Source organism: Haemorhous mexicanus, chromosome 8, assembly GCF_027477595.1.
Source record: "Haemorhous mexicanus isolate bHaeMex1 chromosome 8, bHaeMex1.pri, whole genome shotgun sequence".
Taxonomy (NCBI): Eukaryota; Metazoa; Chordata; class Aves; order Passeriformes; family Fringillidae; genus Haemorhous; species Haemorhous mexicanus.
This window is the reverse complement of record NC_082348.1, coordinates 13,196,011-13,222,969: the sequence shown is the minus strand read 5'-3', so window position 1 is coordinate 13,222,969 and position 26,959 is coordinate 13,196,011. Positions and strand designations below refer to the sequence as shown.

General features: G+C 40.7%; 1 protein-coding gene across 1 annotated transcript in view; it reads right to left on the bottom strand.

Moving 5' to 3' along the window:
- The window catches only part of CNTNAP5 (contactin associated protein family member 5), a 264,255-nt gene that overhangs the window by 119,324 nt on the left and 117,972 nt on the right, over nt 1-26,959 (bottom strand). The window contains exons 4-8 of the mRNA XM_059852775.1: nt 24,050-24,197; nt 16,966-17,169; nt 14,826-15,010; nt 11,137-11,280; nt 852-1,116 (exon numbers count right to left, since the gene is read on the bottom strand). Coding sequence (XP_059708758.1) covers nt 852-1,116; nt 11,137-11,280; nt 14,826-15,010; nt 16,966-17,169; nt 24,050-24,197 — 946 coding nt within the window. The remainder of the gene's footprint in view (nt 1-851; nt 1,117-11,136; nt 11,281-14,825; nt 15,011-16,965; nt 17,170-24,049; nt 24,198-26,959) is intronic.

Sequence of the window (26,959 nt, the reverse complement as noted above, 5' to 3'; positions counted from 1 at the left end):
TGTGTTCAATTGCAGCGAGCTATGGCTGTAGCACTCTCCATGAGTAAGGATAGATGCAGGGCTGCCTCATTTTTGATCATAAAGGGGAATGAAACATGCATACAGAACAGTTCTGCTTTGACAGCTCTGTCAGTTTTTTATCTCTGCTTCTTTTAATAGATACATCTGCCCTCTTTTAGTCTGTACAGGGAATATTTTAATATTACATGTTTTTAAACATCTGCGCTTTTAGAAAATATAATATTATTATTGTTGTTATCATCATCATCATTATTAATATTATTATTCCCCCAGATTTTAAATCAGAGAGGAAGCCCTATTTTACCCTCTTGCATCCCACCAGCTTTACTACACAAAGCAACTAGTCAAGTGTGTAAAAAAGCCTAATAGGGAGTGTAAAGAGAGGAAGCCCATGGTCAGCCACTCTTCTGAGTATAGCATAAAGGGGGAGTCCAAAGCTACAGTAAGAGAAAGAAAATCAGCTCTGAGCCTCCCTTAAATTTTACTGGGAAAGATGCTATGGCTGAGCTGGCTTCCAGTTGATTTCAGCACAGTTGAAGATGGGAACAGGAAGGGCTTCATGTGACCTGACTGAAGAAAATTGAGTGTGACTGCTTAAGAACATAGAGACTCAGCTAACTGTCAGTGAGATTGAGTCTGGAGATTTCAGGATGCCAATTTTCCAAGCTTAGATCAAGCTGTACAGAGCAGCTTTACCACTGGAAAGCAAGAGAAAATTTAAAAGAGAAAGAGAGATGGTGTGTTTCCTTATTGCTTGATCCTTTCATCCCAGGGAGCTGAACCTTTGTGTTTTAGAAGCAGACAAGTGAAAGTAAACAAAAAATAAACACCTTCAGAGATTTCCACTGGGTTCTCAGTCTCCTTTTGAATAAGTAGCATCAATCTCCCACCATGAAGATAAACCAAGAGATGTCCTGAGTTTTCAGACAGCTCGGTGAACAGAAGTAAGCCATCTCTATTCCACGTTCGGAACTGGAAGCTGACTGACAAGCCATCAATCTGAGCAGTGCCGGGCAGCAGCAAGTAGCTTCTACTGGCACTCACAAAGGTGATAGGAACAATTTGTGGTTCTGAGCAAGAAAAGGTCACATTCCCCTGCAAAAAAATAAAAAAATCAAACATAATCAGCATGACTTTTTTTCAGTCATCCCAAAATATCTTCAGTTAAATAAGCTCATTGGATTTCTAATCGCCCTCAAGGCTGAAATAGGTATTATTATTCAGGCACATATCTTTGGAAATCAATAGGAAATGTATCTGTCCATCTTGGGAAAACATACCTAACTTCAAAATTTTACTTCTATTCCAAATGCTGAGGACTAAAAATCAAAACCTTACTTCTTAGAAGGATCTAAATGTAACCAAATGTCCTTATCAATGCCACACCCTACTTGATTATCTCAGTCACCCAGCCCCTAAATCAATTTGCAATTTGCCCAGAAGAGAAGCACATTCACTCAAAGAATCTGCACTGGATTGTATCACTGGAGTTGATGGAAGAAATTACTGTATCAGTTTGCTCAGCTACTGTAGATTACCCACCAGATTAATCAGGCCATGGTATAAAACCTAACAATATATAAAGTCAGGATGCACTTAATGAGTGACGTCTTTCAAAGCTACTCCAGGAGAAATTGTTGCAGCCAGCTGCTTTGAACATGGCTTTGTAAAATACCAGCTGAATCTGATCAAAACATTGGAGTGTAAGGCTTTCTCCATGATAACACTTCTCATCAGAGCCTGTACCTCACTCTAACTGGATAATTATAACGAACAGCACTTGATGGATGTGCGGGAAGTTGCACAGTGCTTGGGGAATTCCTGCCTGCAATCTCAGACAGATGATGAAACTGTTCCTTATCACTTTCAAACATCTTTCCAGTCTTTATTTATTAAATAGAAAATAAGGTGCCAGAAATAGACAAAGTTACCACTGGATGAAGCAATCCTAGACAGATTCTTATCTATATGGAGCTACCTGCATAGTACCTGTTAGGTTCAGAACACTACCAGCCAGATTTGGCAAAAGGAATCCATGAGTATATCATATTATAATATATTTTGAGATATAATCCAAAGCTTATCTGATCTCCACTGAATATTAGTCAGGTGGGAAGTAGGATGGAAATTTGATCTCAGCATTTAAAAGGTTTCTACTACCAGCTGGGATTTGCTGCAGGAAGAGATAGCACAAACTTTTTTTTTTTGCCATTGTTACATTTCTACCTCAGTTTTTAATCAAAATTCAGACCAGAAGTCCTGCCCTGAGACATGATCAGGAAAGAGTTCTGACTTCAATGCCAATACTGGGACATATGGACAGGAGCTGCACATCTCTTCCCTTGCTTAACCTGGTCAGACTTCAAGCTCTGAAGTCTGTCTTCAACTTTAGCCTCTCCACTGTCTAAACTGAAGCAGAGCAGGTGTGGTTCCACACACCATAAGAACAGACACCTGGAAATGCACAAAGGTGGTGCTGCAATATTCCATGTAAATGGGATTAAAGGTGCATTTGGAAGACAGACAAGAGGTGTGTCTGCCTTTTGGGGGGATTCTTTTCAGGAGGTATTTTTGTTACTCTTATTCAAAAATTGAGACCTCCACGATATAAGGGCCACAAGTAATTGCAGTCAGGACTAAAAACTAGCCAGGATTTGTAAAAAACAAAAAAAAAGAAAAGTTAAGTTAAACAACTGATGCCCCAAGAACTTACACCAATTCAACTGATTAATTTAGGAGGGAAACACCTTAAAGCGGCATTCCAGAGCAAAGCCAGATGATGTAGTTAAGACACACCAACAACAGTTGTTGACATCCTTACACTGACCAACCTGTTTACCTTCCTAGAGACAGTAACAAAACCTGAAAAAAGACATACACAATTGTTACTTTGAAAAACATTTTTCTACTGAAGTAGGATACGTTCCCTTTAAAAAAATTGTTAAATTTGCTGTGAGCGTTATTCTCAAACAAATTATTCCAGCAGGTCTAAGTCAGAAAAGTAAACAGCTCCCCCTAAACCTTCATCTGATCACAAGCATTTTGCATTAATTGGCAGCAGTTCTGGAACTCTCCAGGGTATATGCCAGATTTCTGGAAGACACTTGATTTTATAATTGAACCCAATTTAACTGAAAAGTAAAAGCTCATTGGCTAGGAAATGGGAAAAGAATGCTCTAATCTCTAGAGAAAATAAAGGAGACGCTCAGCTCTACCCAGCTGCTGGAAACTTTAGCTATCATGTGGCATTTGAGAATTCCATTGAGTCCATCTCCAGACTGATTAACAACTCCTCTAACAAGCAGTGAAATCTTAACAAAATAGTTCTTATTGTTGTTACAAGAGAAAACTTCTGAGCCTAAAACTGCAATGAAGATACTTGCAATTTTTTCCACTGGCTGCCATGACAGCTGTCTTAAGAAAAGAGTAGAGGCAGCCCAGATTTCTGCAGGCAGGGTACAGCCTTAGACGTGGTTCTTGTTCAAGTGAGATGTTGAATGAACAGGCAGCAGCATGTTACAGCATTTTAAAGAAGAACCAGAGCCTCTCCTATTAAAAGAGAATGGAAGAACACAGTTGCTAAGTGATGAGGATAAAAGTGGATTACATAGAAGATCCTCTGAGCCATAAACTTCATCCAAAACAGACTGGAAACTTTCCAGTGACTTCTGTGGGACTTCAAGAAAACCTGTGTAACTTAAATGAACCATTTCAGTCTTTTCTGGCCTTTCTTCATGCAGTATTGTGTGCTGCTCAATGAAAAGGGAAGACAACACCACAGTCAGGGCAATTGGTAACAAATTCTTTATACATCCTCCTTGCTCTCAGAGAATACTAATCAAAAATAACTTGGGAAACTATTCAAACTGACAGCTGCAGTGCAATTCTCAGCACTTAGCCTACCAGAGGATCCAGGCCAAGATCACAGCTTGAAAAGAGAGAACAATAAATGAGTATTTCTGAGCTCTCATTCTACCTGCAGTTTAGAGCATCAAATGGGCACTTAAACTTTCCTCATTAATCACTCTGTGGGTACTGTCCAATAAAAAGAGTATCTTGCTTTCTGCAGAGGATTAGAAAGGATGGTTTCATGTGACAGGTAAAGGGACTAAGATCCCAGGCCTGGCTGAGATAAAAATGTGGTAAACTGGCAAGAATATCTCCAACTTGGAATTGGAGGACTACTTCTAGCTGTGAAGGGACTGAGTTTGCAGATGAATTTACAAGGAGAGTAACAGAAGAAAAAGGTGACTTTTGATGCAGTTTTAAAAGGATAAGATGAAAAATTGGCATTCAACTCTGAGAAACTGGATTTTGAGAATGAGGGAGGTTCCTTCAAGCCCTGTTTTCAAATTAATTCTCTCTAGCAGAACAAATGTCAGGAGACCCACACATTTCAAGTATTTCTCAAGACTGTGCTGAACACTACATGAAAAGCAAATCAAAGCGAGATACCAGCTCCAGCCTTCTGAAATACTGCTGCAAACTGTCTTCAAATGGGATACAGGAGCACCAAGGTGCACAATGTTCCTTCAGTTAGGACGAGTCCACTGAGTGAGCAAGAGCAGGGGACCAAAAGTTCCTATACTGAGATGGGTTTCTGTTTCTCTGAGAAAAATTTCAATATAGAAATCTGAAAGCTTTCCTGATCCAAGTTACATTGAAAGTAATACGGCCCTGTGATAATCAATCTCATGACAGAGAACTGCCCTATCTCCACTTACTGCAAGTATCATGAATTCTAAAAAAATGTTAATTGTTTATCACATTGATTTAAATTGTTTACATTATAAAAATATTCCCAGTGGGGAGAAAGTAACATTTTACAAAAAAAAGAGAAGGCATATAAAGACTGAAACATTGTGACTGTGAGAGAAAAAGGGATTAGATGCTTGGCTGGACCTTTCCAGATGTTCTTTATCTCAGACTCCTAAACTGTGTCACTGGCCAGAAGCAGAACAAAGGATTTTAGCATTTTTATGACCATAGTAACTGTACATTACTGTTTCATTGCATGGTGCAACAGTTAAGAGATGTTGACGAAAGATGAGAGCAAATACAGAAATATTTTGGAAACATTCTACATTGTTTTCCTCAGAGGGACAGGAAAAGAGGGAAAAAGACCACAGGAGGAAACACACACACACAGAAAATAGTGACCACTTAGTATCTTCTCTCTATGGTGTGTTGACTTTGTTGGGATGCTAGGAAGAAAACCCTCTTGTCTCAAGAGGAAGGCAGCTCAATAAAGCAGAAGCAAAGGCTGCACACAGAAGCAAAGGAAAACAAAAGACTTAGTCTTTACTTTCCATGAGCAGGTGATGCCCAGCGACTTCCTAGGAAGCAGGGCTTCAGCATGTGTGGAGGCTGCTCCACTATAATGAACACCTCTTCTCTTCCTTTTTCTCCTGGCTTTTATTGCTGAGCAGAATCATTTGGTGTGGAATATCCCTTTGGTCAGTGTGGATCAGACTTCCTGCCTACGTCTCCTCCCAAGATCTCACCCACACCCAACCTCCTGGTGAGGAGGAAGATTCACTTTAAGCAACAAGTAGGAATGAAGCCAGCCTTTGAAATTCACCTTGCTAGAAGTGAATAAGATAGATGTCTTAAATCAAACTGGAAAATTATTACAGCCCAAGTCAAATTTTTGCTCCACTTCCAGCTAAAGTGATCTACAGTTTATTAGTTTTTATTGCCTAAAACAAAACACAACAGCAATGAGATTTTTTCTTCATTATTATTATGAAAACAGAACTACATCTACTTTAAAATAGAAAAGTGTATAGAAAGCAATTCCTATCAGCATTTTTGATTTTTTTTATGTATTAGTTTCCTTTAATAAATTTTCTTCTTTTAAATTCCAGTTATCTGTGTATCATAGCACAACACCAGCTTAAATGGTTGGTGTGAACTGCACACAATCCAGGCTCCTGACTGTGATGGGCTCAGCTTCTGTTATGCCAAGTGCCAAAGAGTTCCTAAGGCCTTACCAATTGGAATAAGATCTTAAAAAATATACTAAAGCCTTGGCTTTGAGGAAAATTACATTTTCTCCCATTTTCCTTATCTCCTGCTAACTCCTATGACAATAATTAGCCATCTCTCTTCCTCTCCTACAGGGACTAACAGCCTTATCACCTCCCACCTTGAAACATCCTCCTCTGCTCAGCAGGCACTAACTGCCCTATTCATTCAATTTGACTATCCAGATAATGTAATAAATGAAACCCTGAACAATTGTTTCTAACCTGTAATTTGCTGAAGTCTGATGACTCTCAAAAAAGCCTTGTTTGCTCAGAAACATGTCATTTTTTTCTGCATGTCATCCAGTCCTATTAAAAAATGTGGTCTCTCTCCCTGAAATACTTCCTTCATTTGTTGCCATCACAACTATCAAAACCCTAACACAAAGAAACTTTTATATCAAGGAGAGTTTATTAATGCAGCTATGTGCTGGATCATACATTTGCACGCTGAAACTCTTTAGAATTGTGGACAAAGCCAACTGAAATCAATGTGAAAGATGTTATTTAAATAGACTTTATTTCAAGACCTCAATTGAGGTGACACACTTAATTTCTTTCAAAATAATCCTGTTATATCCTTCAGCAACAATAAAATAGGACCTTAGAATGAATGCTATTTATATAGACTTCCTTGCTATTCCACAGTGCAGGTAGAATGCTCCTCTGAAGACCCAGAGACCACAAAGAAATATAGAAGAAAATATACAAACCTATTTTTAAAAGAACCAAATATTTCTAGAATCTGAGTTCACCTGCCTTATCTAAAAAAAAAAAACTAATTCAGTCCTCTCTTTAATTGTGTGACCCAACACTTGCAAAAAATAATTGAATTAATTATTCTTTTTTTTTTAGAAATTCATCTTGGTCCACAGGAAGTTGTAAAAAAAGTCACTAAAAACTTCCAACATTTTTTATATAGGATTGCTGTAGCCTTACAGGAGCGCCAAAAATTGGAAAAAGAATCTAACTTGTGATTCTCCAAACCCTAGGAGGGGCCTTCACAAATCAGCAGCCTGATGTTCACAGCTAGATCAACACTTGCCAGAGCACTTTGGTAGAATGAGACATTCGCAGACAAGCAAATTCTTCTCAGGATGAAGGTATCTCAAATCAGCTTAATAAAATAGCATGTTTGGATTCTCTATAAAGAGAATGAATTATTAGTTTACATTCTCCTGTCACTAGGTATCTTCCCTTGCTCTTTGATGCTGGCAATTGGTTATTTCCCCAAGGCACTACAGTGATACATTTACATGTCACCACATCCCTCGCTGTGCTGAGCTGTCACTCTCACATTCAACATGGCAGGCCAGCGTAGAAATTCAAGCGTGTCTGAGAGCTGACAACTTCTGCCTTACAGTACCCTGCACTCCTCTGGAGCCAGCACAGGGTTTGCTCTGCTAAACAAAAATGCAACTCCAACTTCTATTAGCCAGAGGTAATGGAAGAGGAAAAGAGATCGTGTTTTTCTCAATTTCAGTGAATAAGTAGGGTGGAACATTGAGAAGACCAAACACAGCGTCTTTTCATGACCTCCTAATTTCTTTTAATGAGCTAGACAACTTCCTAATTTGGCATCACAAATCAGTGAAGCACAAAAACAACTTAAGACACTGGCCACAGGTCACATTCGAGCAGTTTCTAAAGGTGCAACCAGAATCTAGCATTAATGGTGCTAAATTCCACCCATCCATGGTAAAATGGATTCTGTATTTTCAGGAGGCTATAGCTATTTTTTTCTCTTATCTACTCCCTCAACCAGATGTATTTAGCAATTCTCAATGGATTTATCTTCCTAAAATTTGCCCCATCTCTTCCTGCATCTACATATACTCTTACCAAGCACAAAATCCCTAAATGAAGACTTCTCCATCCCAGATATCAAGAGATAAAATTTCCTTCTGTGAAGAAAAATTTCCCTTCTGCTTCTTGTAAATGTGGCTCTTACTTGCATATTTTCTTGCCCCTAGTTAATTGCCCAAGAAGTGTAACTGCTGTGCAATTTCTCATAATGAGCAGTCTGCACTTCTCTTGTGCTGAGAAGACATTTCATAAATAGGGCAAACTTTTAGATTACTATTTTAAAGCATTTTATGACGTTTCCCAAGGGTCCACCCTAGGACCATGACAGTGGTTAATTACAGAAATTTGACTTCTCATAACCTTTTGCAGTAATCACTTAAAAAGCACATAAAAGATTCCATATCATTGCTCCACATTCAATGATGAAGGGAAGGGAAAGCGAAATGAACAAAAAAACCAAAAAAAAACCAAAACAGCCAACCTTCCCCCACCCCCCCCCCAAAAAACCCAATCCAACAAAAAACCCCAAAAAATCAAACCAACCAAACAAAAAACCACCAAACCAAAAAACAACAACAACAACAACAAAAGAAACGCCACAAAGCCTACAACATGCCATCAGGGACAGAAGAAATCCCAGAGAGAAGAAAGATCGCCTGTCCAAACAGACAGTGCTATGTAGGGAGGTTAAGTACCAGGCAATATAAAAATGGAATTCTGAAGGCAAGTTCCAGTTCAAAGAGACAGGCTGCCTCGTTATCTTGAGATGCCTTCTCAAGGGGATTTATTGCAAGCCTGAAAACTGCAAACGAGTTACAGAAAAGAACAGGCAGAATGATAATCACAGCCACCACCCAAGAGTACAATACATACTACAGCACTCTGTTATTGACAACCTGTAGTTTCTTCCTCTGACTTTACATGCAGCTGATTTGGGACCATTATTTATATGGGTGAGGAACTACATCATAAGAGGAAATCTATACCTCCAAAGCTGGTGTATCATTCTCCTGCTTGTGTGAAAGATGTCAAAAGTGAAAAAAACCCAAAGCTGATACGTACAAAAATCCCCAAGTCTGGCTCACTGACTGTGGCAACATTCACAAAGGCACAGAGAGCGTTGAAGTCTGCCTGCCTTTGGAGGCAAAAACTGATGCCACTAAGCATTAATGGCTTTCTAATCCAAAACCAACCAGTTTGCCATCAAATATCTTTTTCTAGAAGACAAAGGTATTTTGGGGATTAACAACACAGAACCATCTCAGGTGATCTCCAGCTTGTTGAGAGAGAATGTAAATATGCAACATATTTTTGGAAGGAGTAGTTCCAAGTCGCTGTTACATTTAATCATTCTTCTGTGCTGATCCTTTCATTGCATTTCCACTTCAGACAACCTTAGTGACTACAAAGATAAAAAACAGAGAAGCTTGCAGCTCCCTGTGGATAGAGCTTGTTGCTTGAGAACCTCAATGCACTTTGAGTAAAAGCATTTAGTGCACAGTAACTCTGGCAGGCAAAACACTAGATTTACAAGAACAAGTTATTTTAATTTGAGGAAGTTAATTGCTAATGAGTGCGGAAGAGTAAAAAAGGGACACAGGATCAGCCTGAATAACCTATAAGTACCTGAGAGTTGCTAGAAACAGCTGGGATGCAAAGAATGTTGGAAAAGATATTTTCAGGGCCCTTTTCCAATAGAAGGCTGTTCACCTAAGATTATGAGGCACTCTGAGCGTGGCAACCTGTCCATGCACTTTGCATACCCAAGTGTCCCAGACACAGCACAGAGCAGCTCATAAACCTTGAAAAATGCAGTAAGCAGCCTGCCTCTGGAAACCATGGTGTTTAAATCATCACTTTTGTGAAAGAGATTGGAGGGTGGAGGCACATCCTCACTACCTTAACTTGAGAGAAGGAGCTGGATTCCTAGACCTTTCATCTAGCATTGTCTGAACCAAGAGTAGTGATAACAGAGTTTCACTGCTTGGAGCCACTTACATCCAGACTATGCCCTTCTGAGAAAAAGTGCATTGCAAAATTTTGCTCTTCCCCTTTAGTAAGGCCTTCCCATCACCCAGCCAGCAAAACAACCAGCTGTTTAATGACCTAAGAAGCAGACAAGGGCTCTTTGCTCCCCCATTAGAAAGTAAGCTGAGGGAAAGAGCAATTTAACACAGCTCATAGGATTTCTGCCTTGGAGTCCTCAGTCAGAACAATCAAACTCAAGATTATTAAAGCGAAGTCTCTCAGTCCCAGGGGAGTATCCTGGAGGCAGTCTTGACTGCCAACAACACAGTGAGGAACTTCTCACCCATCACCTTTCCATTTTCCAACTCCCTGCCTATTGAGCCTTGCCCTAGGCAGGGAAAGCACAGAAAGAACTTCCTTGGTCTTGCTTTGTTTAGTGTATCCAAACACATTGCTACAAACTAGAAGATGCCATGGGAGCCACAAGCAGTTTCATCTCCATGTTCTCCAAAGACACAGAGCTAGCCAAAAGGCATTTATCAAAGCACACTGTAGGAGTGAGACAAAAGCTGAACAGAGTTGAATTATATACAGATTGTCTAGGCTGCATGGAAGTGTAGTTAACTCTTTTTACAAAAAAAAGTTTGTTATTTTTTGATATATTTTAATAAATCTGTAATGTTGGACCTTATTATGAGTTAAGTTATATTTGTGGTTTATGCCATCAAGCTGGGTAAAACTGTAGTTCCTCTTGCTTTACCTCTACCATTCCACATTTAGAGATAGTAGTACAAAGTCATTGGCTCTCAGAACTGCCAATACATTGAATATAAGGAGCAGCACAAAGAAGACTGTTTCCAGTGATAACAGGAGTATTTTTTCTCCTCTATAATATGAACTGAAGTATCAAAGTAGAATTCTGCTAGCGCTATACTTCCCAACAGTGACAGAGAATAGTTCAGAAAGTAAGATTTTATCTGAGTTAACCAGGAAAAAAAAATCTCTATGACTTCTATCATATCATTAAATATACACATTTTTATCTTGAAAAAAAACCCCAAAATGTATTAGAATTTGCTTGGGGAAACACCAGGAAAATCAGAGAAATGCATTGGTTTCCACATGTGTCTCTCAATAACTCTCTCCGCAGGAGCCAGCGCTGGCTGGTGTTAACCTCAGCAATATCATTTTAACTAGCTAATTATCCCCACAGCTATCCAAATCTGAACTCTGCTCATTCAATGCAGCCAGAAACACCACAAGAGCACAAAAAGCATGGAAGCAAAGAAGGAAAGCACACAGCACTGCCTCTTACCACAGTATAGATCTGAGGTTTGCGTCTTTTGGCCAGGTCAATTATATTGACTCCGTTGTAATAAAGGTTCTCAACGCACCCATGGAAATTTTTCCTCTGAAAGGTTCCTGGCTTCCCCGGGACAGGAATCCCTCCAAAACTGAGCTTTTGGAAAGAATAAGAACAGCATTATTTATATTATATATATGTATATATGCATGTGTATGTATATCCTACAATACATTGTATATCATCCCAAAAGCAAGAGAGCAGAGCCCCATACATCCACTTGGGGTGTTATTTAAGAAACAATTCCCACCAACAACATCACTGGAAGCATGAGGCAGGCCCTGGCCACCTCTCAGGGGAAATTACAGCCCCCATTGCATTCCTGCTGCTGGAGAAACACTTCTGGCACAGAGAGCTCACTGCTTTGGGAGCAGCTCTGAGGTATCTTGGCACAACAACCTAGTGCCACCAGCTCCCCTCCCAGGAACTCTTACACACAAGGAAACCTTCCCACACTGTGCAACCCACAGCCCCACTGGCCCAGAGGGTGACACCAGGCTGCAGCCCACAGTGCTCAGGAAGCTCTGAGCAATGGGGGAATAAACTCTGCCTGCCCTCAGAGCTCCGGGCTTGCCTGGGAGCTGCGGTAACTCCTTTCCACCAGGCACGTGTCTGAGCAGTTCTGGTCTCAGCCAGAGAAGGGTACTATCACATACACAAGTACCCCATTTGCACCTTGCAGTTTCACTGTGCTTTGGTCTTTACATCTGTCACATGTGGCATTTGGGACTGAGCTTTGTAATGGAGAAGTTCTGCAGGCTACACATTCGCACAAAACTTCTGCTGTGCTGTTGTCTAAGTACTGGCAGATGTTAACACTGCGCAGGTTACAGCTCCTCACTCAACTGGAGGGCTGAAAGCCCTGGGAGGACCAAGAGCCTAGGAAAATTAAGCTGCTCAAATACAGCATAATTGTTTAGATTTTGAAGAAAAGAAAGAAAACCAAACCCCACAACCCCCTAAAAAATCTGATAATCCTGCCTTCATTTTTCAAATGTCACAGCTGTTTTCTAATTAACTTTACTGACCTTTCTGGCAAAGCATTACTGGTGGTACCACTAAAGTTTTACTCATTTTTCCCATCACAGCCAGCAGCATGGTGAGTGATACAATGCAGATGGGGATCCTGCAGCCACCCTTGATCAGGACCTGTGCCGCAATCCTGCTGCATCCACTGCAGCAAGACCATGCACTGCTGCGTGGCACTGCTTACAGGCTGACAGCTCCTGGAACCTGGTCAGCCCTATTGCCTATCAAAATTCCCAAAGCCTTACCTCAGCTCATTATTACTGAAATAAAGGGCAATTTGGGGGTTATTTTTCCTCCCACTCCACCTAACAAGCTGGGATACATAAGCAAGTGAAACCTCCCTGGGTAACCTTGAAAACATTTACTTGAAAACAAGTTCTTAATGAACTTGCACCTCAGCTGTTTTAATTGATCACTTCAGAGAAATAAAGAGTGAACAGACTGCTACTTTACGTCACTTGCAGGTTTGTTATTGGCATGAGGGCTTATCTGGTAGCAATGTTGTTTTTTTTCCAGTGAGAATCATTAGTTCTTTCTAAAACACCAGACTTTCCTTCTTTCATGTTCTATTCTTCAAGTCTCCTGCTTAGGGAATCTGTACTGGGGTTTCAAAACCAGAAGAAAAATCAATATCAATTACACCAATGCATTATTAAGAAAACAGTTTCCTTTGTGATTGGTAATAATTTTAATTATGAAAGTAATGATTTTATTACCCTCAGTAAGGCCTTTAATCCCTAAAGTGTGCTGAGATAAACTTTCAGTAGACTGCTTTGCTGCAATGTTTGACTGAAAGATTCTCTCAGTGCAAATGGAGAAAAAAACACACTGTGAAAAACTAAGCTCAGGGAACAAGGTCTGAGTGCCAAAGTAGCTGGTGGTGATGCTGATTTACAGCACCTGGAGATCTCCTCGATCATGTTCCCTATTTTGGAACATCTGGAAAAATGTTCTGCAAATTAGATTGGAGCCAGAGTTTCCCCTAGTTGGCACCAAGCAAGAGGTAAGAAATTTTATTATTTTGAAATTAGAAAAGCTGATGACTCAGTTATTTGGTTTTTCTCAACTCCATCTTAAAAGAAGTTACAGTTTTGGCCCCAATAGTTCAGTCTAAAGCTGGTGCAGAACGCCACTGTTTCAAGTGCTGACCCTACTATATGTGCTCATGATTTGGTAGAGCAGTGCCAGGGACAGGTACCACTCTCTCCACCCTGCTTTGTGAAATGCAAAGAAAGGAATTTCCTTTGGAAGATGAGAGGAGATAGCAGGCACCTGCCACTGCTGAGCTGTCTGCTTTTTTCCCTTGGGTGCGCTGGAAAATGATCCTTTCCGGAGAAATGAATTCAAAGTGCAAAGGGGGAACTTGTGGTCTCTGAAGCAGTGAACCGTGCCAGCTCAACACACCCAGACAGGGTGATGGCTCTGTGCAAGCATGACCCTCAGCCTTGTGGGCAAGGAAGGCTTGGCAGACAAGCACAAGGGGATAAAAACGAGCAGGGGGAATTTGCACACAGGTGTGCGCTGGTGGCGAACAGATGAGGAGCTGCCTTGCATACAGATAAGAGGATATTTAGGGCTTTAAGGTACTTTTTTAACAACTGTCATCCATAGGCACTGAATTGCTGGGGTGATATAAACTGCACTCTGCCACACCGTGGTCTCATCACAGGGGAGCGCACCAGGCTCAGGTTTATGGGCAGGCAGGATGTTTCCTCTGCTGAGCTGCTCTGGCTCCCTAGATCAGCATGCTCTGCAACATGCTCAGATGTGAAGGGAACTGGGTCAAGCTGGTGGTTGTGAGAATCATAGAATCACAAAATTACTAAGACTGAAAAAAATCTCTAAGACTGAGTCCAACACAGCACCCTCATGTTCATGACTAGACCATGCCCCCAGGTACCACTTCCATACACCTTTGGAATACTCCCAGGGATGATGATTCCACCACTTCCCAGAGCAGACTATTTAAATGTGTGACCACCCTTTCAGTGAGGAAGATTTTCCTGCTATCCCATCTAAACACCCTCTGCCCCAAGTTGAGGCCATTTCCTCTCATCCTGTCATCTGGGAGAAGAGACAGATGCCCACCTTGCTAAAACTTCCTTGTATACTGGAGGTCTTTCATTCCTAGTGGGAATACAATACCTTTCACCTGTTTATGTGGAGAGCTGTAATTCAAGCAAGTGGTGTCTGGATAGAGGGACAACTCAGGGCTGGAATCCCCCCAGTCATGCTCAATTCAATGCAGGTATGGTGCATAGTGATGACATTAAAATCATATTGGAGATGATAACACAGCTGCTCCCTGAACATTTGACTAGAACCCAGGCTATGACTTCACATTTATTCAAAGTCTGCCATACTTTGAGGTGCAACCATAATGCAATGCCTATTTGCACAGAGATTTGCCACTTTCTGATGCTGGCATATATGGAATTACACTGACGTAGTTTATGCTGGTAAAGTATGAAAGGAGCTCTCTAGGAAGGAAATATTAAAAAATTATCTTTGCTGGAAAGAAAAAGCTCATAGGGTGGTTGCTTTCCATCATATTCATTTTATAGCAAGTCATACCTCAACTCACAGGTTATAACCTAAAAGGCTTCACACACCTCATAATCAATATCCAAGTGATCTGAATCCCCCTTTGTTCGGAAGTGCTGGGTGTGCTTGTCCACTGTGAAGTTCACTTGCTTGTTGAAGCGTTCTATGAGAACTGAGTGCCAGTGCTGGTCATCCAGGAGGCTGCCCAAGGTGACAGAAGTGTGGCTGTTACTGAAGTGCAGGTTGGAGTCCCCTGGAGTGGCACAGAGAGGCAAAAGACACCAGAGTTACCTTCAGACTCTTAACTGGAGCATGGGGACTCACGGAAAGCACAGAGCAGAGCTCCAGGATGCAAGCCAGAGCTCTTGGAAACAGATCCTTTTCAAGGACTGCCTTAGATTCTTTGGGTCTCTTATTCACATACATGTGTGTTTATGCCCCCTGCCACACAGACATTCTTTCCCTGTGAAATCCTTGTGATGAACCAGGAGGTGTTACAGATGTTGCACTCACACAGTGCAGCAGGCAGGGCATTACTGCTTTGTCTTTATCCTTGATTCTGCCAGGCCTTTTTGGTCCTGGTGGCTTAAGAGCTTCCTTTGGGTAACACAAAAATCTTCTGTCTGATCACATCAACAGACCACTCCTGACACTTCACTGTCAACTCTGTGCTTTCTGCATTTTAACAAGAAAATTGTTTTAAAAAAATGGCACTAGTCAGTGAAGCAATAAGAGTGTTTTGTTCAGCTCATAAAAATTTTTAAACCTGGCCTAGCTCTCCAAAATATAGATCACAAATCATAAAAATATTTAGGCTGGTAATTTTAACCCAGTAATTTCAAGTTCTCTTCTGTTTTCCAGCTGGCTACATGTCTGAACACTTTAGAGCCTCTCACTGAAAGGGAGTGTGTATCCTCTTCTACATTCCCACAGAATGGAGAGAACACATGCTGCAAAACTGCCAGGCAAGATGGAAGCAGATTCAAGAGAAGTCATCAAAACCCTTGTAATGACATATGAATGCAAAAAAGAGGACCTGAAATGGCTAAAAATTCTGTACACCTGGGGCTACAGCTGAAGAAAAAACCCAACTCATCTCAGAATACACGTTCCCAACAGCATCTCTTCTGGAAGAAGTTACATAATACAATTAACTGTAGTATATTCTTATCCTAGCACAAAAAGTGTATAAGAGGATAGTTCAGTGGGGTAGATTCCCCCATTCAGAGCTTCAGGATGTAGTTTTTTGGTCCAAGTAACATCCACATCCCAAATCAGAAAATACTGCATTATCATTTCCAATCTTTGCTGATAAAGAAAGAAGGAAAGAAAGAAAGCACAACATGGGGACTCAACAATTAATGAGCTTATGTAAAAATGAAGTACAACAGCTGTGGAAACTAGTTACTGATTTTTAAAACAAACATAATTAAGCACAAGGGGAAAAATGCCCAACTTAAACCCCTCAGTATGAGAAACATGAGCCAGCAGAGACTGCTGAGGCCAGTACCATGGGAGACCCACAGATGAAGCCAGTGAAGATTTTGCAATAAGGCTGGGAGAGGGGGGTATGATCATTCCTACTGGAGTAGTCTCTATCATTATCAAAGTGCTTCAGAGTATTCATCAGGGAAAAAACAAGCATCCTTCTACAGAAAAAAATTCAGCCAGCCTTTCCTCTGATGCTCTGATCCAACATGATCATACAGGGATAGCCTTACAGATTTTGAAGAAGGAATATTCAGAGTTTTCAGGAAGGAAACATACACCAGTGTGAACAATGTTTTGACCAGAATGTTATTGCTGAAATTCTGTATTCTCAGCTCAGCTTCGAATCACTGAGTGAATGGAAAAAAATTAGACACAAACCAAAACCAAACCTTTTCTGCAGTCCAAAGACCACTTCCTGAGAATGCTGGTCTTAAAAATAAGACAAAAACCCCACACACTTCCAGAAAAAAGAAAAAAAAAAGAAAAAATATAAAGAAAAAGGAGCTATGTGAAGAATCAGAAGTAGCCATTAAGCAGTTCTAGTTCTGCCTTGCTCAACGCTAGTTAGAGAAGCCAAGGTCTCTTCTTAGCTCAACTATTATGTCCTGCATGACATCAGCACACACAATGTTCTGCTGATGTCAGCTGGAGTTTGCAGATACTGTCTAATATAAAGAATAGATTTATATTCAAAGCCATAATCCCAATTACCCTTACCCAGGCTGAGATGCAAGGAGAGCTTCCCTTTCTGCAGTTCCAACGTTATGTAGTCTCCACGCTGTCCTTCTCCATGGAATAAGACTCCATCCCCCTGCATGCTCTTGAACTTCAAGGAAACTACATCTTTGAATGTGCTCATAAGCTTCTGGTTGAACCTGTAGAGAAGTGAACTTCTGCCATCAAAGTCTGCAATATCTGACTCTGGAAGAAAGAAAATGGCAAAATGGCAAGGACGGGCAGCATCAGAAGAGATACTATTTTTTTCAGGATCTTTTCAAATACACTTTGGAGTCAGGTATTGTTCTGAGTGTACATCCACAGGATGTACAGGTCATTTGGACAACCACATTTCACCCATTTCCAATCCTCTCCCCCTGCTGGAGAAAGGGAACACAAGGATAAAACCAGAACCCGTCTGCACTTGCCTTCCTCATACAACACTTCTCTCTCATTTAACTTTTGAGAACAGCACAGGTGCCTTCCATCACATTCAGATCTCTAGAACATCCCTTGCCACATTTGCTGTTCATCTCAAATGCATTCAGGATGTTATTCATTACTTTGAACACTTCAGTACTCACTCCACTTTTGAAGCTTCACAAGTGTCTGTTGAGCTCTTCCTGCATGCCAGCCATGCCTGCATCCACCTCTGCATTCTGATAAGGATCCCCTCAGCCTCCGAGGGCTGGCTGCTTGCTTGTGATGGGCATTTATCAGCCATGTTTCTGCATGCAAATTGACTAGGCTGGCAGGGATAGTCAAATATCAATTCAAAAAGCTTTTGAAGAGATTTCATGGGAACTGGGCATCTAAACTGATTATACACCTTTGAAAATCCTATTAGAAACATATTTTCCCCTTCAGCCAGCCTCTAAAATCCCAATCATTCTGGTAGGAAACAAGCTTTCTGTTCCTCACTTGCAATTAATATTTTCTTTGGCAGCAGCAGCCTAAAGTACTCTCTCTGCTTCATAAAGTAGTCTTTTAAGCAAAACATATTTTTAAACAAAATTTTAAATGTATCTCTAAGCAGAATATTTCAGGTAGCTTTAAATACTTTTAACTAATATATTGTACACAAACATCTGACTGACATACATTAGTTCAGTTCCAATTTCCATCCAACTGCAATTTGACACAATTTATGTATAAAGTATCAATTTTGTCAACTGGTGTTTTCTGTTGTCAAGAAAAATATTAAAAATTAAGAATACCAGACAATGAAGAATTTGAACAGAGGTTTACTAAACTACATAACTACTGAGATACATGCATAAAACCAAGTAACACCTTCCTAGTGCCCAAAAAGAAAGAAGGTTGATTCTCTTTGTTTGCAAACCATACATTTCAATGATAAACCAAAGCTACCAGTTTTCTGTTTTCTTCTGAAAAATAACTGAGCGGGTCATATGATCAAGACTTCCAGTCAGCAACTGTATCATGACTCAAGTAAGTAATTTAAGTCAGCTAAACTCCATTGAGAGCTCTTTTATCCTTTTAAGCATTAACACTAGTTTCATCTGCTCCTTTGTAAAAACCAAAAATAATAAGAGCTGGATAGGGAGGGTTTTAACCTTTTTTTTCTCTTTTTTTTCTCCTTTTTTTAAGTGAAAAAAATTAAAGAGATTTGCAATTAACAACTATTAAAAGCTCAGAAAATAAAACAGCTGTTAACGATTTGTAACCATGGAAACTACCATGAAAATTTCTGCCTATCAGTATGACAGTTTGTACAGGAGTTTGATGGCACACTTAGAAACTTGCAGGAAGCACCACAGTTCAATCTGATGAAAAAATTCTGTAACTCCATAGCCAACTTCATTCCAAAGCAGAAGGCAACTGATTTTTTTTACGAGATTAAAACTACAAAGAAACTCAGTCCTGGGGAAAATTCACTCTTGAATAAACTAAGACCAACTTCTTATCTGTGATGTCAGAATTATAACAGGCTGTTTCCCTTCATTTGTGGAACAGTTGCTAGTTTAGGAATTATCACAAATACAAAAGTATTCCTGCCATCTGTTTTTAACTTCTGAATTAGGTGTTATGAAACAGCTTCTTCGGAATTGCTGACTTCTCTCTATTGACACCTTGACTGCCAGTTTCTAGAAAGGGAATTAAATTGGTAGTTTAGTTCTTGTGAATTTCCCCTAACTACATTAAATACTACAATTTGGTTAAACTAAATCACAAGTGTCTTATAAAAATGGTTTCATTTCAACACAGGCAGCAATTAGGAAATAGCTTAAAAAGAATTTACAGTCTTTGATTTCCAGAGTATTTTGCAACTAAAGTTGATTTTTCTCCTAGCTCTTAAAACCAAAGGTACCGCAGGAGCAAGGACGCTCTGATTCAATTCTTCTCAAAAAGTGGCCCTTCTCAATCTTTTTCCAAAGATTCAAGGCTCCAGCCAGTCTAAATTCACACTTCAGTTCTTGTTCTTAACTCTCCATTAACCCACAGCATAACATGATTTCTTGAAGAGCTCTACTACTGACATTTACAGAGCGTATCACAAAGGAAAACTTGTTTCTGAAAAGCTCTGCTCCACTAATTATCAGTTGTGAGCACATTGGCCAATAAATAGCCCTGAATGAAACGAGAATATGTCAAATAAATGCTAACACTGGCAGCCAAAAGTCATTAGTGGCAGCTTGCATGACAACAAATCGTTGGTGCCTGTAAAAAACAGCCACTCTAGAAAACCTGCTTGGTGTTTGCTTAGTGCTTATGTAGTCCATGTATGTCCATAACCCTCTTCCAGCGAGAGAACGAGGATCCAAAATGTTTCAAGTCTCAGAAAATCTGTAGTAAAAACAGACTAAAACACAACATGTGATTTCATCCTGCACTGCCTGCTGGTGTTCTTACACTCCCTGAAGACAGACTTTACCCATTCTGGGCTCTTCTCTACATTGTCCTCATCAACAAGGCTGTTGACAGGCTGGCAGCAGTTTGAGAGCACAGAGCCTACTCGTGCAGCAATCTGCTCCCAGCAGCAGAGAGGATACACAGCCATACTCAAGAAGAAAGTCCTTCCTCTCAGTGACTTTGGGAAAAGTGAACACTTAACAAAGATATTCTAAATCACGAGTAACTCTAGGAACAGTTGCCATGTGAGACAGGAACTTTCAGTCTTGTGCTTGCACCGATGAACAGAATCCTTAACTCCTAGCAGAAGGGAAGAGGACAGCTCCTGGTCTGAACAGATGTGTCCCCTGGCCAGTCACAGCTTCCTGCCTTGAATGACCCTAAAGCCATGCCCACCTCTCTCTCAGACACAAACCCAAGGGATGCATGTGGATGACTACTTCAGAGGTGACTGCTCTGCCATGCAGCTTCATCCCTGTCAAAAATCTCAGCTTCATTTGGGGAAGCAATCATTTGGGTATTTACCTTGTGCATTTGATTACAAACAAGACTGGTCAAGGTCCATCAGACATTAAGCAGTTCTCTGCAATGAGTTATTTTCTATCTCATAGGAAGACAAAGAAGAGGATGAAGGAAGGTGGGGGAAAAGAAAAAAAAAAAGAGGAAAAAAAGAGAGAAAAAGAATCCAGTAAAAATATCATTTAATAAAAAGGCACGATATCAGATCATATTCCCTGAAGCAATGACAGCAAAATATGAGAAAGCAGAGTCCTGAACTGCAAATGAAGAATTCTGCTCTCACAAGACACCCTGTCTCACACCCTATCACTGTTTCTCCTGTGGTATCCCAGCCTGTTAACTGCACATACACCCAATTCTGCTGATGCACCTTGGGCTGTTAACCAGTTATAGAATATGATCAGCATCCTCAATGCTGCTATAAATCTTATCCTATAAAAGCAATTGTGCCAGAAATTTTCTTTTTTCTTGTGCTAAGCTAACAAGACTTTTCCCAAGTATAAGGATACACTTGTCACCCCTTGCCACCTCCAACATCATAAGCAATTGGTTTGCCATTTGTCTGAGCATGTCCTCTGCTGCAGCTCTGCTTATCTGTTAAAAATACACTGCTGGAGCCACTGCTGCAAAGGGATAGCAAAGGCTTACACATATTTCTCCATGGAACTTTCCACAGAACTCATCATCAATCCTTTTCTGAACAGGAAACATTAATGTATGTTTTCAGATCATCATCTCCTTCCTATTTTCAAGATCCTATTTTGAGGATACCAGATGAGATATTTACAGGAATTTAAAAAAATGTAATCAATTTCATTTAAATACATACTTTCTGAAGAAAGTAAACATTTAGCAGGCTATCTGTGAATTACAGCTTCTATGATGGCCTTGGAGTCCTTTATTCATAGGAAATTCAGTATGTATGGGATAGAATCAGGTACACTCAATCTGAAATAGCTTTTCTGTTCAAAACATGTTTTTATTTTTCCAAAGAAACAATGTCAACTGGTACCCAAATAGAGGGTTAAAAGAAAAAGGAAAGAAGGAAAAGAAAAAAAAGGACAAAAAATGAAAGCTCTTTTGTTTGACAAGAAGACTTGATGAATAAATTCATAGCAAATTATTTCTAGCAGAAGCAATAAACAGCAGCAAGTGCCATTCAGCAGCAGCACAGTACCATCACAGGCTAAGTTACCCACTTTGGCACCCAGTGCACTCAGCAGGATTCCTCAGCATGTTTTGTTGCTGTGTCCTGGCAGAGTGTCACCTGGCAGGTGACCTACAAGACCTGATGTCTTCCATGTGCCCCCTACTTAGACATCAATGAAAGCTTCACTTGCAAAAGTTAGCACAGGATTGTGTTCCTGGGGCCTCTCAAGCAGAGAATACTGCATAGGAGAGTCACACACCAAAAATGAGATAATAGAGCCTTCTGCTGCCACAGGACTGTCCCATTCACCTACAAAGGCAGCAGGGAAGCCATATCTGGCTCTTACAGATCGATTTATATTGGCTGATGCTTTTTCTTCTCTCAGCATCACATCCCTTCTTTCATGTACATACAGACACATGCATGAAGATGGTGCACATTCAATATACTTGTTCTTTTATTTCAGTTTCCTTCCTGGCTTGTTCAACAGCCTGTTTCTAGAAACTTAAGCTTTGTAATTTTAATTTTTTTTCCCCAGATTATTAATATTTCTTATGCTACAGCTGAAAACGGTGGATGAGTCTGTCTGCTATCAACTTTACAAAATGCAGTTATGTAGTTGTACACCAGCTCAGGATCTGCAGCAGATATTCTGTCAGTACACCAATAAAGATGACATTTTATAAATGATCAAACATTTTTTGTACAGTGCTGGTGTGTCTGGGTTAGGAGTAGCCAAGTCACTAAAACTATATAAGCACAACTTGTAGACAGGTATTGCTTGGCATATGCAATTTGCCAGAGAGAAATGTGAATGGCACATTTATATAAATGGAATGAATATTTCAACACCCTGTAAAAGTTTTATGAATCCCTTTATTTCTTTTCTGGCTGGCTTTAATCTCATACCTTAATTCTGCACAAGCACTTTTATTTCCTGCAACTACAGGGTACAGGACAAAGATGAAGACTTAGATGATAACACAAGGCAACTCAGCCTGCAAGTTATTCTGAAATCTTTGTACCATAGAAAATACAACCACAGTCTGAAATGAAAGTAGTGCTCATGCAGTACATCACATGGACTACCACCAAAAAAAGAAAAAACAGCCACAAAAGTTTCAATCTTCCTAAAGTTCAAGTTCTATTTGTTACACAACTGTTTGGACTACACTCTTCACTGCGGAGGTCTGGAAGAAGAAAGCTCTTGAAAGCAGATTAGCTGGCTGTTTCAGAATTATGTCACCAAAGGCAGTTGATCCTGAACTTCAGATTTCAGTTTACATGTTCACTGATACACCTGGAAAAGGTCTCTTGCCCTAATGATGGTGCATCCAGACCAGGTGGTTGTAGGTCAGCCAACAGTGCCTGTGCAGGTGGACAAACAGCATCTAGAAGAAGTTGAATGGACGGGATAGACCTACACAGAAACCATAAGAATCTTCCTGAGAAACCATGTGAAACAGTCCTAAGATCCATGGGCAGTGACAAGGCCTCAGAAAGTCCTGAAGTTGTGTCTTTGTTCAGTGGGAACATGTGAATCAAAAAGTTTAATAAACTTCTCTTTCATTTAGCTTAGATGAATTTAGGTTGTCTCCCAAATAGTTTTCATGCTTACTCTGTTACAGTCCATTTTTTGTGTTTGGGAGGACTTTAGCTAAATGGGGAGAAGCACCAGTACAGTGGTGTCACATGATGGTCACTTGTGCCACACCACCCCAAATTTATCAGTAAAATGCTGTTAATCCCCTCAACTCTCCACAACAAAATCTCCCCCATTTCCAGCAGCATCTCAAGTCACAAAAATGAACACAAAGTCACCGGAGAAATAAATATTGGACTTGTATTTCCTCATGAGTGGACTTCCATTTTCTGCAATGGAGGACCATCTGTCCTTTTGCCTTATATTCACAGTCTGCCACAGTCATAGGTCATACATCTGCAGCGCTATGACGAGATTTGTCATCAGAACACCCCAAGCCAGCAACATTTACCAGCTGCTCCAAAGCCCAAAACACTACAAATGTTATCATCAAAGACCATCTCCTGTTAAGAGTGGCCAAAGAAAGCTGTCATGTAAAAGCAATTAAATCAGCAGACAGGTTCTCTGCACTCTGAAGCTATAAAGCCATCAGCCCCAAATACAACCAGAGCTGCAGAATCCACAGCACTTCAGAACTAGGTAACTGGCCTTAAACTCACAAATGAACTGTTTAGGCAAATATAGCCCTATAGAGCTCCCAATTAGCCTTGGGACCTCCAGTGGGCAGGAGATTTTGCAGCATCTGACTCCCGGCACTCCCAGAAGCAGCAAATTGCTCTGTGGTGGGCTCAGCCCTGAGGAGGCTTCACCAGCTGAGTGAGATGGGCAGCACATCCCTGGGGAGAAAGGCAAGAACAACTACTGGAAAAAGTAAACAATGGCAATGTGTTTCATGTTACATTTTAACTCATAAAACTTTTACTGCACTCTCCCCTCAGCACCACCAGCACCAAGAAAAATCTCTTTGATAAAATGTGGGTTAAGATGCAGCCACTTACTGTAAGAGCAGCCGAAGACCTCAACTCTCAGTCCTATCCGCCCACCAACATTCCACTTCAGCGGGATGAAGCGCAAGAATCGAGCTTTCATGGAGTGTAGCAGTTTGTGGTGAACCACACTGTCAGCATTGCTGTTCCCTGTGAAAACCTGGAAGGACAAAGAGAGCCCTGGTGAGACATTAAGCAACAAGAGGTGAATGCAGGACTCTGAACAAAGCCTGTGAACTGCAACGATTCTTAGTCTCAACAATTACTTAAAATTATTTAAATTGATTGTCAAGCTTTCTGCTAAGTGCTGCATCTCTTATGAAGGGAAACAAGGGAGACAGCAGCACCTCAGCAGAGTGGGGATGTATGCACAGAGTTACAAAAGCAGGTTGTAGACAGGGATGATGCTGAAGATGCTGCACAATTTCTCCTAAGCCAGGCTATTCCCGTGCACTGTAATACTCCATCAACCCCTAAAATAGTCAGAGTCCTGTCAGCACAGTGAAGGATGTGGCTTGATTTAGCTTTTGGTGCACTCATGGAAGCACTAAATGATAGACACAAGCCACTAAAGTTCTTGAGAGTCTGGGAAGAACAGGACTTCCAGATACCCAACAGAAAGCTCAAGCAAGGAACAGGAAGAGATAAAAGCCTGAGTAAGTGCACAGGAGAATCAGCATTTTGACTGTGTTTGCACCCAAGAGAGTTAAAGCATGCAAACATAATAATTTAATTTCTTTCCTTAACTATTTAATTAATTGCTTGCAACAGCAAGCCAAAATTAATGGCCCTAGTCAGAATTACAACTTAGCAAGAGGAAATTCTCTCATGGATGAAGAATGAGTGAGGGATTTCAAAGACAAACCTTCAGAAAAACTTCAAGGGTGTATTCCTGCCTGAAGCATTTTCAATTCATCTTTACACCCTTATCTGTAATATTGGCCCAGGAATATCACAAGACTTCCTGCAATCCTCAGAACATTTCAGTAATTCAGCTAGGATTGAAATTTGAAGCTAACAGTTTTGTAAAACATGAAAAGCAAAGAGAGAACACACAAAAACATAATCTCACAGGAGAGCCATATTTGTAAAAGAGGTCCTGCATTTTGTAAGCATAGAATTTCATCACAAAAAGTTGTACCAGTTTAAAATGCTTTTCCAGTTCAAAAATTGGCACCATTCACCTACACAATGTAATTGTGAGCAAAATTGGAATAAGCCCAATAAAGCAGACCTATGATTCATTTTGATTGTTGAAGGATGTGTCAAAGAGATTAGGGGTTCATCTCCACTCAATTTTTTTTCCTCAAATACAAGCATTCCAACAATTTCCCAAATGTTATTGTAGATGGTGTAAAACCACAAATTCAGTGTATTCTTGTTTTACTAAACTCAGCATTCAATTGTTTTATTAGAGCTATACAAGACACATAAAGGAGACTGTTGTTTTCTGTTTGTTTGCTCCAAAGGCTCATGTTCTTGGAGTCCTGTGATTATGTAAATGTCTCACCTTTAATAAGATAAAAAAGAAAGAAGAAAAATAACAAAGGGGGAACAGAGGGTTTCCAGTCCTCCCAGTTGTGAAGAATGCAGTGACTAGAGTGAAAGTAAAGGTGAAAAGTAAGAGTAAAATAAAAAAGAAGGCCTTAATACTGTGAAACAAGCAAACTTTAGGGACTGCCTGTGCCATCAAGGAGTTTGTGGTTTTGCCAGGGAAAAGATTCACAGCTGTACCACACCCACTGCAAGCTGATCTTGCTGCCTACCCGCTGGCGTCTGTGCTAGGGATCTTCCCCCAACATCTCAAGCAAGAGCCAGAATTATTCACATCCAGCCTCCAGATCAGTTAGTTCACTCCAAACCTGATGGGCAACTATGTAAAAACATCCTTCCCACACTCAAAGAGCCACACTGGTAAAAAAAACTATTCAGACGTCCAATACAGCCCTTACAGCACTTTTTTTCCCAAGCTCCTCTAATAAGCAAAGAGCTAATGACCCTTTTAGAGAAAGGAAATCCACAGGCAATGCTGTACCCATTGATCTGTGCCTACGAGATGGTTCTGGTGCTGCTGGCACATCCCTGCTTGCTGCTACCGACGGGGCATCACTGTGTGTGTGCCTTCAGGATTGCTTTGATTTTCCCTTCCAACTCCCACTGCTATACAGATCATCTTTTGATGCTTTATGGACCACCTGTGGGCTATAGACCATTGATTGAATAATACCAATTGCCACAGACGGTCACTTGAAAACTTAAGATCCACAGCTGACACAGAAAAAAATCCATCCATTAAAGGAGATGAAAGTAGGATGCAGTACCAGATTTCACAGCCCTGGAGGTTCAAATATTGATTAACAGTAAACCTATCGGTGAGAATGGCAGAAGTCCTCTTGAGAAATGGCCTCTATTACAACTTGTTGTTGATAAGGATTAATTCCCAGGACCAAAATGACAAGCAAGTGCAGAAAACAAAGCACTTGCATTTCCCATGCAACACAGTTGCTCAGGGAGGGAGCACAGCCCTTCAATCTGTGTATTTTAACAAGCCCTGTAAACACAACAGACGGATGATTTACATGGGAAATTCTGCCTCTGGCATTCTATGGGGCTTATAAATCAAAGAGCTCCATTAGTGCCAAATTTTGCCACCAGCTTCTTGAAGGCAAAAGCTTTTCCCCAGTGCCATCGGCAGCAAGGTTAACAGCTGGCCAGGGCTGCTCCTAGGACCAAGCTTGTTTCACAATGCCTGGCTGCACAGGGCTCTGCTGTGACACAGACCACGGCACCACAGTAATATTTCATGAGGCTTTTTTTATGAGCCAGCAAAGGCAGGTCCCACTGGCATGAAAAGGTGAGGGGAGAGCAGCTGCAGTGGTTTGGAGCAGGGTCCGACCGGCTCAGTGCTGCCTCTTGGGCAGC